At 37.1% G+C, this 17,917-nt stretch overlaps 1 protein-coding gene across 6 annotated transcripts in view; it reads right to left on the bottom strand.

Annotated features, from left to right (window-relative positions):
- The window catches only part of Gulp1 (GULP PTB domain containing engulfment adaptor 1), a 250,007-nt gene that overhangs the window by 75,161 nt on the left and 156,929 nt on the right, over window positions 1-17,917 (bottom strand). For all 6 annotated transcript variants that reach the window (XM_036173406.1, XM_036173404.1, XM_036173401.1 and 3 more), the window contains exon 3: window positions 12,112-12,173. In XM_036173406.1, the coding sequence (XP_036029299.1) occupies window positions 12,112-12,173 (62 nt within the window). The remainder of the gene's footprint in view (window positions 1-12,111; window positions 12,174-17,917) is intronic.

Genomic DNA, 17,917 nt, shown 5'->3' with positions numbered 1-17,917 from the left:
ATTCCTTGAACTCATTTCAGGCTCCACCTATCATAACACAATCTAAACATTATAGAAACACTTGGTATTTTGTACTATTTAGAGAACACAAGAAAAATAATCTATATATTAGTACAGTTCCTCCCCTCCCACCAATATTTTCCTCCCCCTGTTGACTGGACCCAAAGGTGCAGAACCATGGGTATTAGAGTAGCTGATCTTTGAAATGAGACCATGGAATCCAGTAAGGATGCTGATTCTGTACTTAATTTCTATCATCCCCTCCCCCAAACATGTCCCTTGTGTATTTTACCTCCTGTGACAACTCCTCCCTCTTTAGCCTGACATATCAAGTCTCATTTCTGTCATAGGATGCTCACCTCCAGCCTAGGGCTTCTCTGATGGTGCATGTGCTGATTCTAGTCACCTCAAATAATCTTCATGAAAGCTTCCGATGTCTTTGGCCTTTCTCAAGCACTGCCCCACTGTTTTACTTTCTACTCGGTTCCTCAAATTCACATTTCAAACTTCAAAATTCTACTGCTTGACCTTTAAGGATCAGATCAATTTGTGCCAATTTCAAATATATTATTTGTCCTTGAAGAAGTTTCTCATTCCTTCACAAAATGATAGACATACCAAACTTCCATAAGATGCCTCTGATAACTAGGTGCTCTTACAGAATTCTGTAGGACCATGAGCCACACAGGGACATTTTTTATAGAGGGATTTCATTAATAGAGCTACTAAGTAAAAGCATATTAATAGAAAGAAATTAAAGACTATGGGTGGTGGCCTCAGTGCTAGAGGTTCAAATGACTGGCTACATTCCATTTAGTTTAGTGAGTCACTCACAACTGGCTGGTCTGAAATGATAACCTCCAAAGCATCAATGAACAGTCAGGTCAGGTCACAAAAGGTAAAATATGCAGAGACACGTGGGTTGGGGGAATGACAGAAATGACAGACTGAAAAGACAGATGTATGTGCAGTACTCTATTTTGATTATAGTTACCTCATCTCCCAGCTAAGTAGGTTAATCCCCCTGACACTGGGAACAATATACTACAAAGGAAAGAAACATGGATACTGGATGGGAAACTTGTTTTTTGCATCTAACTTTCTATTCTTTCCCTCTGTCAACTTAGAAAAATGATTTAAATTTTCTGAGCTTCAAGTAACTCAATCAAGAAAAGGGTAACACTGGAGTAACGTATCCAGTACCTTTGCATCTATAACACGTGCAATATCTTTAAATAAATTAATAAAGCAATCTCATAGTGAAATGCTTCAGGGAATAACTGACATGAAACTTCTGCTTCAGTTTCTAGTAGCTTTGGAACACTTTTCAGGGCATTTTCAGAAGCGAAATAATAGTACACAGCAATTGAGCTTTAAAGTTATGTTTGCTAATTAATTCAGTAATGTGAGAAAACGTGGTGAGGAACTAAGTACCCTCTTTAAAACAGCAGAGTTTTCAGGAGTTCAACTGATTATACAACTATCTGAAGAACCGAGAAGATAAGTTGGTCTACCATCATTTCTCTTTCTGAATTTGCCTTTGCACCTTACAAGCATACAGTCTACATGGTCGTTGTTCAATGTACAAATGTCCAGGTGTATTATGATGAGCATATTATTTGTAGTTTTTAGAACTAAAATGTTTTATAACATCCCACTACAAAAGGAGGGTGGGGAATAACATTTTAGAGATTTCTGCACTCTTTTTAAGTGTGTGACTGTGGAGGTTCACAAAGGTTTCCTTCTGAGATCTGATCTTGCTTTACCCAGCAAGCTGCATTAGAGGATGACTTAACTATGCATGGTTACTAGGTGACTGGAAAGGTCTGCACTTGTCTGAGCTGGGGAGGTCTTTTGCTCCACCCCTTGGCATTCCTATAAATAGCCTGTTAGAAGAGACAAGAGGAGCGGGTGGATAAGGATCCAGGCCCTCCCGAGGCCATCCTGTGTTTCTATCTGTTTCTCTCCCCTCTCTCCTTCTATCTAAATCTCTTATCCCTCACTCATCAAGAGTACCCTGGGGTGGAATGTGGGAGCCTGTCTGCCAGTTGGTCTCCCACAGTGTCAGTACTGCTATGTTCTGTAAAGAACACGGCATATGACTATAGAAACAGAATTACCTAGAATTATTACAGAATATAACATTTTCCCACAGGATAAAGTGAAATAGCAGTTAATTTACATAATCATCCTTCCATTTTCAAATGTTTGGAATAAACTTATTGTATGCACTAGCATCACTGAAGACCAAGTCTAAGATTCCAGATAACTTTTTAGGAAAGCTTTAGGCAGAGCTGATTTTTATCATTGGATCCCATGTTTGAATTAAAATTTCATAGTTGAATAAGTGAAATTGATTATTGTAGTGGGCATTTGTTTCACCTATGGCCTTGAAGTATCAGCCCCTAGGGCATGGTCTCTTGGCAAGCTTAAGATCTGGGGAGCACGTACATGGGCCCCTTTCTCTTTTTGAGCTCTTGGATGGTGAAGACCCAGCCAGGCAGCATGAAGCATCTTGAGACCAGTTCTCAGCCTTCCAGGGACTCTACAACTGAATTTGCCTTATCCTGTATCAGTGAGTTGTTCCCCCATATAATTCATTAATAAATAGTCCTTTTCTCAGTAATCCATGGATTTTCTGCATTAGATTATAGAAAATACCTCTGAATTTTGCATGCCAAATTTTTACATTCTTCTTGTACCACAACCAGAAAACCTGACAAATTCTTATATTATGGGCATTATAAAATTACTCTAAAATGTCTTACAAATTTAGAATTCTAAACTATTTTGGGTTTTTCAGAAATGTATTACATGAATGTAACTTTTCCATGGCTTTTAATGGTTCCACAGAGTTCAGTCTGAACATGCTTCCTCCATGTTTCCCTTTCTTTGTTTGACACAGATAGCAGATATTATATATTTCTAAGATATACATTTTCTTCAATGAAGTTACAAACTAATATTAACACTCCACAAAAGCTTAATGTATGACATATTCATCAGAAACAACCTAAGCATTAATCAGGTTATTCAGTTAATCTGAAATCTTTGTCATGACTCATTAGTCCACTTAATGAAATAGCTTTCTCTTCATTAACTTCTAGCATGTTACTCTCTAATGCATTCTTAATAAGTCTGCATGTATTTCTTTTTGTTTCTGGAATTGATTTTAAAAACAGGAAAAACTTCACAAAATATTTTGCTTCAGAATGCAGTTGTAGGAAACTCAAGATAATGTCAAGGCACAATCATCATCATCATTGTGCTTTTCTTCAATGGTCTGTCAAACACTTTCTTTTATGTAAATTTACCAGCCCAGCCTAGTAGTATTCAACCTCTCCTCAGCCTGCAGGAAATGTCATTATCTCCCCAGTGAAACTCTCAGGGTGGCTACTGAAAACCTTCACTGGTGTGACAGCATCTTAAGCAGGCAGAAAAAATAAAGTTCCTGACAAGGATTTGAAGTGATTTGTTCTCTGTTTTTCACATAACAGTGAAAGCACTAAATTATTCCCAAGTATAACAACTAGGGCAGACTCCAGAGTTGACGGAACACTATCTATGATGAAAATATTATTACTAATATGATCCTGGCATATCGCATCAAATTCCAGACAGACAGACAGAGACAGACAGACAGAGAGAGAAATTGACAAATATATAGAAAAATATACAATGGATGTATAGAGACATAGATCGAATTATACATTTTCCATCTATACTTGTTTGAATCTTATAATAAAGTACAGAGATCCATGTAAGTAAGAGTCTCTTCAACAACATTTAAAACAATAAAAAATTATATCAATCTGATTTGAGTTAATAAAGTGGAAATTTCAACAAAGATAGTTTGCAAAGTGGCTGTTCCAATTACTGCAACAGGATACATTAACTATAACTACAAAATTTTAATAGCAGTGGAGTTTGGAGTATAAAGGCTTGTTCTTGTGGGGTGCAAAGGGAGCACACATATCTAGACTTTTATTTTCCTTTTCCAAATCCTTTAGAATAGATTTAGCTAAAAGTTTCAAACAGCAGGAGCCAAGATGTGATATTTTATATATATTCACATTACATTATTTGCTTGATTTTTATCTTCTGTTTCTTTAACTTTATTTTTGAAGCCAAATAAGAGCTTATAGACTATAAGCATTTAGAGGACTGGTTGTGAGGAGTGACCAAGGCAGCCAGAAGGTGCACAGCTCACTAAGTTAGCAATGCTCAAAGCACACGTAGAGAGCACACACATCTTGCTTCCTGTAGGAGACATCACTAGGAAATGCTGATATCTGATGGAATTCCCCTCTTTAAATCTTCCTTTTACATCTGTTGTTCATGATGCTTCTCATCACCTATAAATTTCTCATCCCAAATTTTTTATTCTTTTTTTTCTTTGACAGTTATCTCTCTTCAGGAAGCCACAAGTTTTAGGGTCAAAGTCTATGTTTCTATTTGGCTTTGCTCATTTTTAGAGCCTACAAAAAGAATGCTTAAGACATACTTGTCAATGTCCTAAAGAATTCATTATTTCATATATTATATTATGTATTCATTTTATATTTATATGTATATTTATATTTACTATGTATTATTTTATGTTTATAACATAAATATAATTTGCACAGGCTGTATTCATAAAGACATGAGTATTTACATTCTGGGTAGTGATTCTAAAGCTTCTCACACACTAGGCAAGTGTTCCACTACTAAACTACAACTACAGTCCCCTTTGAACATATCCAAAATCTAAACATTCAATCAAAGCATCAAGGTATCAGCATTCAAAAAGAGTTACGCATTTAAAAAATAATAAATGTTCTATATGAAACATTTGTCACAAGTCTTTATACAGGAAGTCATTGTTACATGAATACAATAATAAACTGATTAAAATAAAAATCTGGCAGTATTTCACCTTCATAGAAAAGACAATTTAGCACTCCTGTCAGAAGTGGGAGGGCATGGAAATGCAGCTTCCTTGTGGGTGATACCTTTGAAAGTTTCTGCTTTAATGTTCTAATTATAGCAATGGGAGGTGAATATAAAGCCCATCTTTAGATCCTAGCAGCCTTAATTTCAAAATGTGTTCAGACTCTGTGGCTCTTCTCTAGCCCCTTGTCTCATTCAAGTAGCAATCACATCTGGCCTAGACTCAGTGAGTATATTTTTGCCTCCTTATGATCAATTTTAGTTTAAAATTTGTCACAGAAATCAGGCACACTTGTAATCTAAAGCACTAAGGAGCCTGAGACAAGAGTTACATTTTGAGACTAGCATGGTATAATCAGCAAGAGCCTATCTCATAAAACAACAACAACAACAACAACAAGGAAGGAAGGGGGATGGAGGGAGGAAGAAGAAATGTCTAGACAATGCAACCAAGTAGCCAGATCCCATTGCTACCCTTCCTTTGTTTGTACATTGTTCTTCAGTCTGTAGCTCCATGAGTATTTGAAGAAACATTATAAGATGCCATAATGGCATGTGATTAAACTTGTTAAACCATCTCTTCTACTGTAAGTATGCCAGCATCTGGCTATAGTGGCACATACCTTTAATGCTATCACTCATGAAGCAGAGGCAGGCAGCATGGAGATCTCTGTAAGTCCTAGGCCAGCTAATGCTATTAGAGAGACCTTGTCTGAAAATTGGTAGCTGCTTAACTAGGCAGATTTTTACTCAATTGTTGATTTGTATTTTTAACTAGTTAAATCTGGTCAAATCTAGTGTGTTGAAAAACAGGTCACAATTGAAGAGAAGTAACTTTCAAATTCTTTGACTATGGACCATAATCATGAAGATCAAATATATATTTGCCACATGCATTCTAAGAGTTTCTTTCTTTTTGATAGTTTATTCTGTCTCTAAAGGCAGGCTTCCAATGATCTATACTACGTTGATTTCCTAATGCATTTTCCCCTTAGGTTATAACCTGTAAACTAAAAGCATTGCTACAGAGTACACAGGATAAGATGATACATTTCTAGTGAATTAGCATTAATGCTGTCACTACACATAAGGAAAATGCCAGAACTAATGACCCTTACATTGACTGACACTTACATGTAGTTCAAAACCGTTTCAATACAAAGATCAAAAACATAATTTTACAATCAGTACTCTATAAAATGAAATAATGTGGAACTGAAATGCATTCTTAAAAAGAAATTAAAAAAGACAGTAATATTCAAGTAGAAAATTAAAAATTGAAGACTTCTCAAATAAATGTTATCACATATTTCTCAGGGGACAACTACAATTCCCAAACCATCATGTTAAATTAATCTCCTTAATTTTAAACCAGTACATGCCAAAAGTGAAGTGATGGAAATCTTCTTAACAGTAAGTTTTTTTAGCCATTATCAAAGTAGGCATATTCCTGTTCTCTGTATACAAACTGTTCCGATGTTACATGTACTATTGTCTAATGTTTATCATCTTATTTTTATGACCTATGTATTTCCTACCATTCAGTAAACTTATTACCAATCCATGTGCCATTAAGGTGGGTTCTTAGAAGCCTAATGAGTTTCTATACTGATCAAGATTGACTCTCATGTGACTATAGAGATCATTAAAATCTTCTATGTTTAGTGTATGACTTAACTGAAGATTCTGCCATCCAAAAAGTCTTCTCAGATTTTCTTTTTTTTTCTTTCTCCTTTTTTTATTTGTTATATTTGTGTTTTAATTTTACACATCAGCCATGGGTTCCCCTGTCCTTCCTCCTCCCGCCCCTGCCCCATGGGTTCCCCTCCCCTCCATTCCCATCTCCTCCAGGGCCAAGACTCCCGTGGGGATTCAATTCAACCTGGTGGATTCAGTACAGGCAGGTCCAGTCCCCTCCTTCCAGGCTGAGCAAAGTGTCCCTGTGTAAGCCCAAGGTTCCAAACAGCCAGCTCATGCACTAAGGACAGGTCCAGGTCCCACTGCCTGGGTGCCTCCCAAACAGTTCATTTGTCTCACTTATCCAGAGGGCCTGATCCAGCTGGGGGCTCCACAGCCTTTGGTTCATAATTCGTGTGTTTCCTTTAGTTTGGCTATTTGTCCCTGTGCTTTTTCCAATCTTGGTCTCAACAATTCACACTCTTACAGTCCCTCCTCTTTCTCGACAATTGGACTCCTGGAGCTCCACCTGGGGCCTGGCTGAGGATCTCTGCACCCACTTCCATCAGTTATTGGATGAGAGTTCCAGCACGACCGTTAGGGTGTTTAGTCATCTGATCACCAGACTAGGTCAGATCAGGCTTTCTCTCGACCATTGCCAGGAGTCTACAGTGGATGTATTATTGTGGATTCCTGGGGACATCTCTAGCACTTTGCTTCTTCCTGTTCTCATGTGGTCATCATTTATCATGGTCTGTTATTCCTCGTTCTCCCTTTCTGTTCTTGATCCAGCTGGGCTCTCCTGCTCCCCTAAACTTTCTTTCCCTCAAATCTTGCCCTTCATTACTCCCACTATCGTCCAGGTTGTTCATGTAGATCTCATCCATTTCTCTGTCATTGGGCTATCCCTGTGTCTTTCCTAGGGTCCCGTTTTCTAGGTAGCCTTTCTTTTTAGTTCTCTCTCTCTCTCTCTCTCTCCCTCTCTCTCTCTCCCTCCCTCCCTTCCGCTCCCCCTCCTCCTCCCTCTCTGTGTCCTTCCATTCCCTTCTCCCTCCTTATCATTTCTCTTCTCCTTAGTTAGGGTATCTATTGCTGTGATAAAACACCTTGACCAATGACAATTTGGGGAATAAAGGGCTTATTTCATTTTACAACTTTCAGATCATAACTTATCATTAAGGGAAGTCAGAGCAGGAACTCATGGCAGGAATCTGAAGGCAAGAAATGGAGCAGAAGCCATGGAGGAATTCTGCTAACTAGCATGCTCAGTTGGCTTTGTTATATAATTCAGGACTAACTACCCAGGGTTGACATCATCCAAACTGAACTTAGTGTTCCTACATCAATGAATAACCAAGAAAATTCCCAACAAATTTGCCTCTAAGCAAATTTTATGGAGCCTTTTTCTAATTGAGAGTTCCTCTTCACAAAATATATAGCTTAATTTGGTGGTGGTGGTACATGCCTTTAATCCCAGCACTGAGGAGGCAGAGGCAGGCAGATCTCTGCGAGTTCAAGGCCAGCCTGGGCTACAGAGTGAGTCTCAGGATAGGCACAAAGCTACACAGAGAATCCATCTTGAAAAATCAAATAGCTTGTGTCACACTGACATAAAAGTAGCCAACACAATCCTAATGATCCAACTTTGTAGACAGATCTTTGATAAGTTGTTTTAGCACTTGTAATATTCCAGCTGCAGCCCAGCTTTTATCACATCCAATGTGTGCCTTACTCACTGTGCTCATGCTAAAATCTCTCTGCCATACCTGTTAGGTGGAAACGACTCTCTCCCTGTTTTGAATTTTGGAAATCCTATCTCATAGGGGTGATTTACTCATCTCTGAATCTGTATATTTTTCCATAAGTGTCATGTGAATGGCAGAGAACATGGTATGTGCTGGTTAGTTTCTGTTGACTTGATATAAACTAGTCACTTGGGAAGAGCATGTCACAATGAAGAATCACCTCAACGAGACTGGCCTCTGGGCTTGTCTGTATTACATGTTTATGATTAGTGAATGATATGGGAGGGTTCAGCTCACTGTGGTCAGTGCCAGATCTAGGCATGTGGATCTGAATATAAGAGAGAAAAATGAGAACAGGGACAGGCCAGTCAGTATTCCTCCATGGCCTGTGGCCTCTTGGTTCCTGCCGTGAGTCCCTGTCCTGGCTTTACTTGTTGATGGGCTGAAATCCACTAGACAAATAACCCCTTTCCTTCCCATTTTTTTTTTTTTTTTTGGTCAGTGTTTTATCACAGCAATAGAAACCAAAAAAGACATGTAATGACCTTTATGGTGACTATTGTGCTTCCTTATGATACAGACTCCATGCAAATATAAGCTATCTTCTTTAGAGCTCTGGAATATAACAACATTCAGTAAAGCTTTAACAAACAAGGCCTTATACATAATAGGCATTTAAATAATGAATGCATAACCTGATATTGTCACATTCGGTTTTTAAAAACACATAACTTTAAAGTCAAACAGACCTCAGTTTCTCCAGTTATCTCCCTCTTACTATCTTTGTGACAATAGGCAAAGTATGCAGTGCTTTACCATTTGTTTTCTAACACACAGGATAATGTTATATTGTTATTATATAATACATATAATATATTATATAATGTTGTTATCATATAATGTTGTATACAAGGCCATCATAAGCATCAATAATAACAGAAGTCATATCAAAATACACCAGTACCATAAGTCTCCAGTGTGTATAAGGGTTGAATGAAATAAACTTCAGTGATAATGTTCTGTATTGATACACCAATCATTCATAATAAAAATCTACTATGAGACTGTCACTTTTATAAGTTTTACAAAAAATAATATGTACTCATGGTCGCTAATATTTACTGGGTAGTTATTTATGTCACATGTCGTTTCAAACTTCATCTACTTTCTTTATATTTAAAACAACTCATGTCAGAAATTGCTATTAATTGACTCCTTTATTCTTGGATACACAGTCCAGTTACAGAAAAATGAAGAAGTTTGCCCAGTGATGTACAAAGTGATATAAAAAGCTAAACTTTTTAGTTAGGGTATGGCCCAAGGCATAGTTCCACGTTCTGTAATTTTCCATACTGTAATCTAGTTCCACCTCCTGTGAACACAGCCTGACTTCTCATATGGTATATGCTCTAACAAGAGGAGAATGCATCTTTAAAACAGATCCACTAAAAAGACGAAGCACCGCAGAGAAGGAAACAGAGTGTTCCTCAGATTGCTGCAATGCTCCTTGGTATACACATGATATACATCCTCACACATGAGGTAAAATAAAACAGAAGGAACCAACCTTCTTTCCCATGATAAGCCAGACAAAGAACAAGAGCAGTGCTCTATAATGCCCATAATTACACCTAGTCATTTACTCATTCATTAAACAGAGTATGCATGTTAGGCACTGTTAAAAACCCTTATAGTTTGATGCTGGCCTCTGTGTGAGAAGTGCTCTGTAATTTTTCATTAGTGTCAGTGATTTTACAGTTATCGCCTGGTACAGCACAAGCAACTCAACCCTGTCTACATACAGATCTCCATTGTCCCATTAACCCTGCAGTACTAAAGTAAAAGGTAGTCCTAATTAAAATAGAGCCTCCCAATACTAACAAACTAAACTAAACTAACTAATACTAACTAAACTAAAGTTAAAAAAAGTTTCAATATGATGCATTTTAATTACACAAAATGAAATAGCCTTGATAGTTTCACCTAAAGAATATAATTGTACTAGGACTGTCAAAGTCTGACTGTGCATTTTAAAATTATGATAGCTGTCTAGAGTGATGTTTCCTTATATGTCACATGCTTTTTATATCACTTTGTACACAAGATAATACTTGGTAGGATAAGTTATAATTTTTTTCTGGTTTAATAACTTTCCATGATAAACGGAAGCAATCAGCCTCCATGCCAATTTTATAGGGAAATTAATAATCATATAGCAATTTCAAGAATATTTCTGTGGTGATATATTGTGTCCCACAAAATATTATGCATCCTATAAAGCTTATCTGAGGATCAGAGGAAAAATCAAGCTACTATAGTAAAAACAGAAGTCAGACAATGGTAGCACACGCTTTTAATCCTAGCATTTAGGAGCCAGTGATCCACCCATATCTCTGTGAGTTCAAGGCCACACTGGGAGCAGAGCCAGGCATGATGGCACACACCTTTAATCCCAGCACTAACCACAGAGGTCTGGAGGTCTGTACAGACAGAGAGTCACAGGTTCTGGAACACTACCTGACTCAGTCCCAGATCCAAAACCACAAGGCAGAGAAGAGAGCACTTACTGGCATCTCAGGTCTTACGGGTTGCCCAGAGGCCACGTCCAGGAGCATGTACCTCAAGGTGACAGACAGGTATAGCAGTTACCTGCTGCATCTCCAGGGGCAGTGCTTCAAGGTCATAGGCAGAACAGCTATCCATTACATTAGATCTTTTTTTTTTTTTCCTGTGAACCACATTTTTTTTTCTGTCCCTAAAAAATATTGGTACTGAGTAACACATTCTGGGGTAATTTCTTCCTTGGACCTTTTATACGTTTCTTCCTGTCAACATGGACATGAACCAGCACTGTTGAGGATTCCCACTAAGCACTGCTGATTTTCTGCTCAATATTTTTTTTCATTTTTCTACAATAAACCTTGAGTCTATGCTTATTGTACCACAGAGTACAGTTTATTAACCTATAAACCCTTAAGTTCTCTTTTAAATATTAAAAGTCCCCTCTTCCTCCGTGTTGTCTTCAAAGTTCAGCAGGACAAGCTTGCCTTAACCCCATACTTAAAAATCTCAGATACTACATTTGTTTCTGTCTCTTCAAAATTTTGACTCAGGTTTCTCTGAAAACAAGGTCAAATCTTTTGCTAATTAAAACTCTCATCTCTTTTTATTGTACATTTATAAATTATTTCCCTTCATTAAATTTTCCAACAGCAGATCAAATCTTTAAAATGATAGTATATTCATTAATGCTTCTTCTTCTTCATCAAAATACAGTAATACCAAAAAAAGCATTTTGTGCTTTTATAGTTTCCATTTCATTTGCCTGTTTTCTTGGGTACCAATTACATATTAAAATTGTATCCCACTTTCCCAGACTAGTTTTTATTTGTTTTTGATGCATCACAATATTGAAATGCATTTTAAGGAAGCTAATTTTTAAGTTGTTTAATTTCCCAGAGGCAATGACATTGCAAAATAACTTAAATCAGAGTCCAACTCATAATAAGAAAAAGCATGAATGAAATACATAACTGTAGAGAAACTACATAAGGTATACTTTTCTTTTTAAATGAATTTAGAGATTAAAATTATTTTCTATATGTTATATTACTTATTTCAGTAATGCCAAATTAGTTCCAAATACCACTTACCAGAAAATGCCAAGGTGTAAGCAATCTGATTCTAAGATTAGCACAAATATTCAAAATAACATATAACAAAGTAAAATTAGATAATATCCTAATAACTAGTTTACCTTTGCATTATAGGGAATGTAATGTTTTGATAAAGCTTCAGGCGTATGCATCCATGTTTTGTCTGTAACAGAGAAAATGCAGTATTGGATTAAACCACCAATTTTTATGATGCGGTGTTCATACATTCTCACCTGAAGGAAATTTCTACTGGGGAAGGCAGTCTAATTTCTTGAACTTTCTTAAATTAAGAAAGTAAGGTGTTGTAACTGGAAATGATTAAGATGTGTATTCTTTTCCTACTATAAAAGTCATTCATTAATTTAGTCGGGTGTTGCTATGAAGTCAAGGCTGGCCACAGCAAACTTACTGTCCTGTTACATACATGCACTTCTCCTGGTTCTCACTTTATAACAACAACATGGTGGATCTATGAGCAAAAACAATTATGCAATTTAAGACGAATATCTTTCTTCTTTTATTTAATGTTTTCATGCATGCCAAGGTATATTTCATAATTTCTAGATAATAAAAACAAACTGTTCTTTTATAGTTATAACTTTAGCAATAGTATTTTATATTCTAAAGGGAAAATAAGTTAAGGGAGCAACTGCACTTGAGTGAAGTTGAAATACATCAGCTGATTATGTTTATGGAAAACAATAGGCTACTAGGATTACCCTTGTTTTAAATTTAGGAAAGCAATAGTTGAAGGTCTACTACCAGAAGTTTTGAAAATGAATAATATTAAGTGTATTGATTAATGGTTGACAAATGTAATGAAATATCAGAAATAAAGTAATCCCAAAAAGGATATGTTGTAGCAGAGGGGCATTCACCCAACAGTTAAGTGTTTTCAGGGCACACATGAGGACCTGAGTTCAGATCTGTAGTCGCCATGTAATAGCTGCCCCACGGCACTTCTTACTGTAGCACTGGGGAAGCAGAGGCACAAGGAGCCCCTTATCTCCTTGTGCAGCTGATCTAGATAAAGTAATGAGCTCTGGATTCAGTGAGAGACTGTGTCTCAAAAAATAAGATGGAGAGTCACTGACAGAGACTCCAACTTCAACATCTGGCCCACACACATACTGCACACACACAAACATGTACACATGCACAAAGATAGATTTTGATGCCATGTGTACTGGATGCTGCTTACATTTATATCAGCTATATTTTCATTCAATTTATATTTCACTTATATATTCCATGTAACTTCTCAAATATTCTGGTGGATGTTTATGGGGAGAAAGTAGTCAAGGTTTACATAGAGCAAATTCATCATCATTATTACCTTTTAATTGTATTTGTTGGGGGTAAGCCTTTCAAATATTTGAATATATTTTATTTCTATTAGTTAAGTTTTATGTATTTATTATTCCTCAGGAGACCTTAAACTCAGAATCAACATGACAAATAGAATAGAGTTAAAAAATATGTTCTTTTTGTTTTGTTTTTTTAATACATACAAGACCTCCTTATGCAGCCTGGGCTGGCCTGGAATTCACTGTGTAGAACAAGCTGGCTTGAAACTCTTAGAGATCCACCTGCCTTTGCCTCCTAAGTGCTGGCAACAAAAGCATATGCCAGTAGAAACCAGAAATAAGTACACATAGAAAGGGACTATTTGTTACTAACAAAGATTTTTCAAATTTTATCTGAAATGATTATGTTAATAGAAACTAATATGATATCATTAATACGTGTTTTACAAACTGGAGGACACTAAGATAAAAAAAATCACATATATTCCTATAATGTCATTTGTTTAGGGATAATACAAAATACCTATATTAAACACATTTATGTGCTAGTAAGATTCTAAGATAAAACACTGAAGGGTCAATGGCATATGGCAGAGCACAACAAAGCACAGCACATCACACAGAGCACAGCAAATAAGAGCTGTAAGAGGGTAAATATTTTGAGAAGCATGCATTCAAGTTTTAAAACATAATGTCGACACTGTCATTTCATGAGTGAAAATGTTAAAGGGGCAGAGTGACAGATCAGTAGTATTTATCACCCTGCACAAAACTCAAGTCCAAGTGGATCAAAACCCTCAACATAAAACCAGACACACTGAACCTGACAGAAGAGAAAGTGTGCAATAACCTTGAATGCATTGTCACCGGAGACAACTTCCTGAATAGAATGGTAATAGCACAGGCACTAAGACTGACAATTAACAAATGGAACCTCATGAAACTGAAAATCTTCTGTAAGGCAAAGGACAGTGTCGACAGGACAAAATGATAGCCTACATAATAAAAGATTTCACCAAATCCACATCTGATAGAGGACTACACTCATAGATTGCTGCCTAGCCCAACTGTCTCCAGGGGAGGCTTCACCCAGCCACTGATGGAAACAGATTGAGAGACTCACAGCCAAACATTAGGCAGAGCTCAGAGAATCCTCCAGAAGATGGGGAGAAAGGATTGTGGGAGCCAGAGGGTCATGGACACCACAAGGAAGCTCACAGAACCAGTTAACCTTGACACAGGGGCTCACAGACACAACAACCAGGGAGCCTACATGAGACTGACCTGGGCCCTCTGCATATATGTCACAGTTGTGTAACTAGGTCTTCATGTGGGACCCCTAGCAGTGGGAGCAGGGCTGTCTCTGACACTTTTGCCTGCTTTGGGGACCCACTCCTCCTGCTGTGGGTCCCCAGCCTTAATAGAAGAGGAGCCTAGTCTCACAGCAATTTGACATGCCATGGCTGGCCGATATCCATGGAAAGCCTGTATCTGAAGAGAAACAGTGGAGGAGGAGTGGGTGGAATGGGGTGGGAAGAGGGAGGGGACTGGAAAGAGCAGAGGAAGGGAAAACTGCAGTTGGGATGTGAAAGCAAAAAAATAAAATTTAAAAAAGAAAAGAACACTTGCTGCTCTTGCAGAGGACTTAGGTTGAGTTCCCAGCTCCTATTCAGTGACTCATAAAATGATGGCAACTCCAGTTCCAGAGAATCTGATATCCTCTTTTGGTTTCCAGAGGGACCAGGCATGCATGTGGTACACATACACTAATGCATATATAGTAAAAGTAAATTAATCTTTTTTAAAAAACCTTATTGAATAGATTCCCATCTTATTTATACTTTTTATGATTACTAGTAAATATGACTAATTAAGGAATAACTTTTTAAAAAAATTTAGATAGTCTTGCTTTTTTACATTAAAGGCTCTAAATTAAGAGCTGGGGAGATGCCTTGGTTGGTAAAGTGCTTGTTGAACACATGAAGACATGAATTCAGATTTCCAGCACTCGTGTAAATAGGTAGGCTCTGCAACTCACAGCTGTAAAATAGATCTTGGGAAGATGAAGAGCAGAGAATTCCTAGGACTTTTGTACAGCCAATGTAACCATTGGGTAAGCTCCATGTTAAATGAGAGATCCTATCTCAAAAAATAAGGTTAAGGGTGATTTAGGCACCTGAAATAAATGCCTGTCCTCTAAACATGCACACATATGTATACACACACACACACACACACACACACACACACACACACACACACATTTGTACACATACATCATATACACAAATAAAATTTCTTGGCCTGGTAGCTCATTCCTGTAATTTCTGAACTCAAGAGGCCAGGTCAGGGGGATGACTATAAGTCTGAGGGATGGCCTGGGCTACATAATGAACTGCTACACAACTCAAAGTGAGACTCAGTCTCACAAAATTAAGAACACTGTAAATTAAGTATTACACACTGAGACAGTAGAAATGTCAGAGATTTATCTTTAAGAAATTGGAAAATATATACAATTTCTCTTTGCATCTCATTACACAATTCATCTCATGCCACTTCCCAGGGTGACGTAATGTCAGACTGTTACACAATAGAATGTCATGAGAGTTCATCCCTATACTGAAGAATAAAGTGCAGAGATTCTTTCTTCAAGTCATTACCACTGGAAGACTAGAGCTCCTGTCTGTCACTGTCTCAGACTCCGTAACCTAGAGAGAATATAGGCACACAGGTGTTCCTGTAGACAGGATAACATGAACATAATATGATTTTTCTTTCTTCACTGTCAACTTGATTGGACTTGGAATCACCCAGGAGATACCCATCCTAGTGTATTTCAGGGGCTTTCCAGAGATGTTTAACTCAAGAGGGAAGCCCCACCCTAAAAGTGGTCACCAGCCTCTTGCATGTTTAAAGAGAAACAAATGAAAGACAGATAAGCATTGGTGCTGTCTCTCTTCTGCTTCCTGGCCCAAGATGTTAGTATCACAACCATGCATGTTCACTACTGTGAATCTCAACCCTTCTCAAGCATAATGGAAACTCCCTCCCCAGACAGTGAAGCAAAATAAATCATTCCATCCATAAGCTGCTTTCAAGTTTCATTTTGACACCATATCAAGAAATGTAACTATACATATATGAAATTCCCAGTAGATAAGCTGCAATTCCTAATAAAAATTGGTATTTCCACAACATCCAATATGTTAGTTTAGGGGTTGTCTATCATATATAACTTTATTTTTTTAGGTAGAGTGTTTAGAAAACTTGAAAACTTTCTAAAGAAGTTCTTAGTACCAGCCAAATTTATATGCTGACCAAAAAACAAACAAACAAACAAAGAATAAACTATTGGTGTTAACTCATGGATGTTGTTAGTCCTGGAGAGGGAAATGCAGCTGCTGGCCCTGGTCACCATGTCTAACCACAGAAGCGGTAAGATAACGAGACTGTTATAGAAATAGGAACACAGACATTTTCAACCATGTCCACATTTCTTCCAATTATACTAAAATCACTTACTCAAATTGAACAGGCACATGAAAGGAAATGCCAACATTTCAAAATACCTGACAAATGCCAAACCACTCCAATGTTAGGACAAGAAATATAGGCTGTATTTAGATTAAGATCTTATCAGGAAAGATGTAATAAGTTGCTGAGTTAATGGATATAGAATTAAAATTTTCATAAAGTAAACAACTCTTAATATTTTTAATGCCAAACATTACAATTATATTTACTCATCAAAATGTCAAATGACAAGTTAAAGAAAACAAAAATCAGCCACATTTATTAACATTTTTTGCTGTAAGATTTATTTTTTAACACAATTTGAATTAAGCAATTCAAAAATACTAACAGAAAAAAAGGCATAAAATAACAGTAATCATTAAAGTCTAACCTATGATTATGATGTTAGGTCAGCTTTTAAGAAGTTTTTCAGAATAGCTCAGAAGCATGTGATTCCCATCTATGCAGCATTTTCTCTGTCCCTGGGCAGCCCTAAGACATTAGTGCACCTATAAAGAGCATCAGTGACAGAGCCAGAGCTAAGGAAAGGAAAGATCATATCTGTGTTTGGGTACTAGGTGGTCATGGCTTTACCTGTCACTCCTGAACCAGTTAATGGGATTGTGTGCATTGACCAAGTAAACTAGATATCTGTGAAATAAGAAATGAGCTCTTCCTGGTGGAGGGCCTTTTTGTCTGTTTAAAATACTATGCATAGTAAATACTGATACTGGTTAGTGAAAAGAACACTTGAATTAGATAGTCTCCCAGTATGGAATTATTACTCCAGATGTTAAGATTACTTGAATTCTCTCCTAAAATTCAAGTTTTCCATTTCAAACTAAAATCCTAAACATAATCTTAAACATAATGCTATTATTTTTCCAGCATATACAAGTATATTTTATTGTATAATAAACCAGCCACAAATTCACGACCCTCTGGGAACAAACATGACAGATTCTAGAGGAAAACATCTCCCAGGGAAGCTTTGATGAGCCATCATCAGTGTCCACAAATAAATGATCCCTGTTAATTATCTTCTTTACTAAGGAAGTGAATCCACCAAGTCAGGCAAGATCTG

Source organism: Onychomys torridus, chromosome 23 (assembly GCF_903995425.1).
Source record: "Onychomys torridus chromosome 23, mOncTor1.1, whole genome shotgun sequence".
In the NCBI taxonomy this organism is placed as follows: Eukaryota; Metazoa; Chordata; class Mammalia; order Rodentia; family Cricetidae; genus Onychomys; species Onychomys torridus.
Note: the sequence above shows the minus strand (reverse complement) of the source record. Positions and strands in the feature narration are given on the sequence as shown.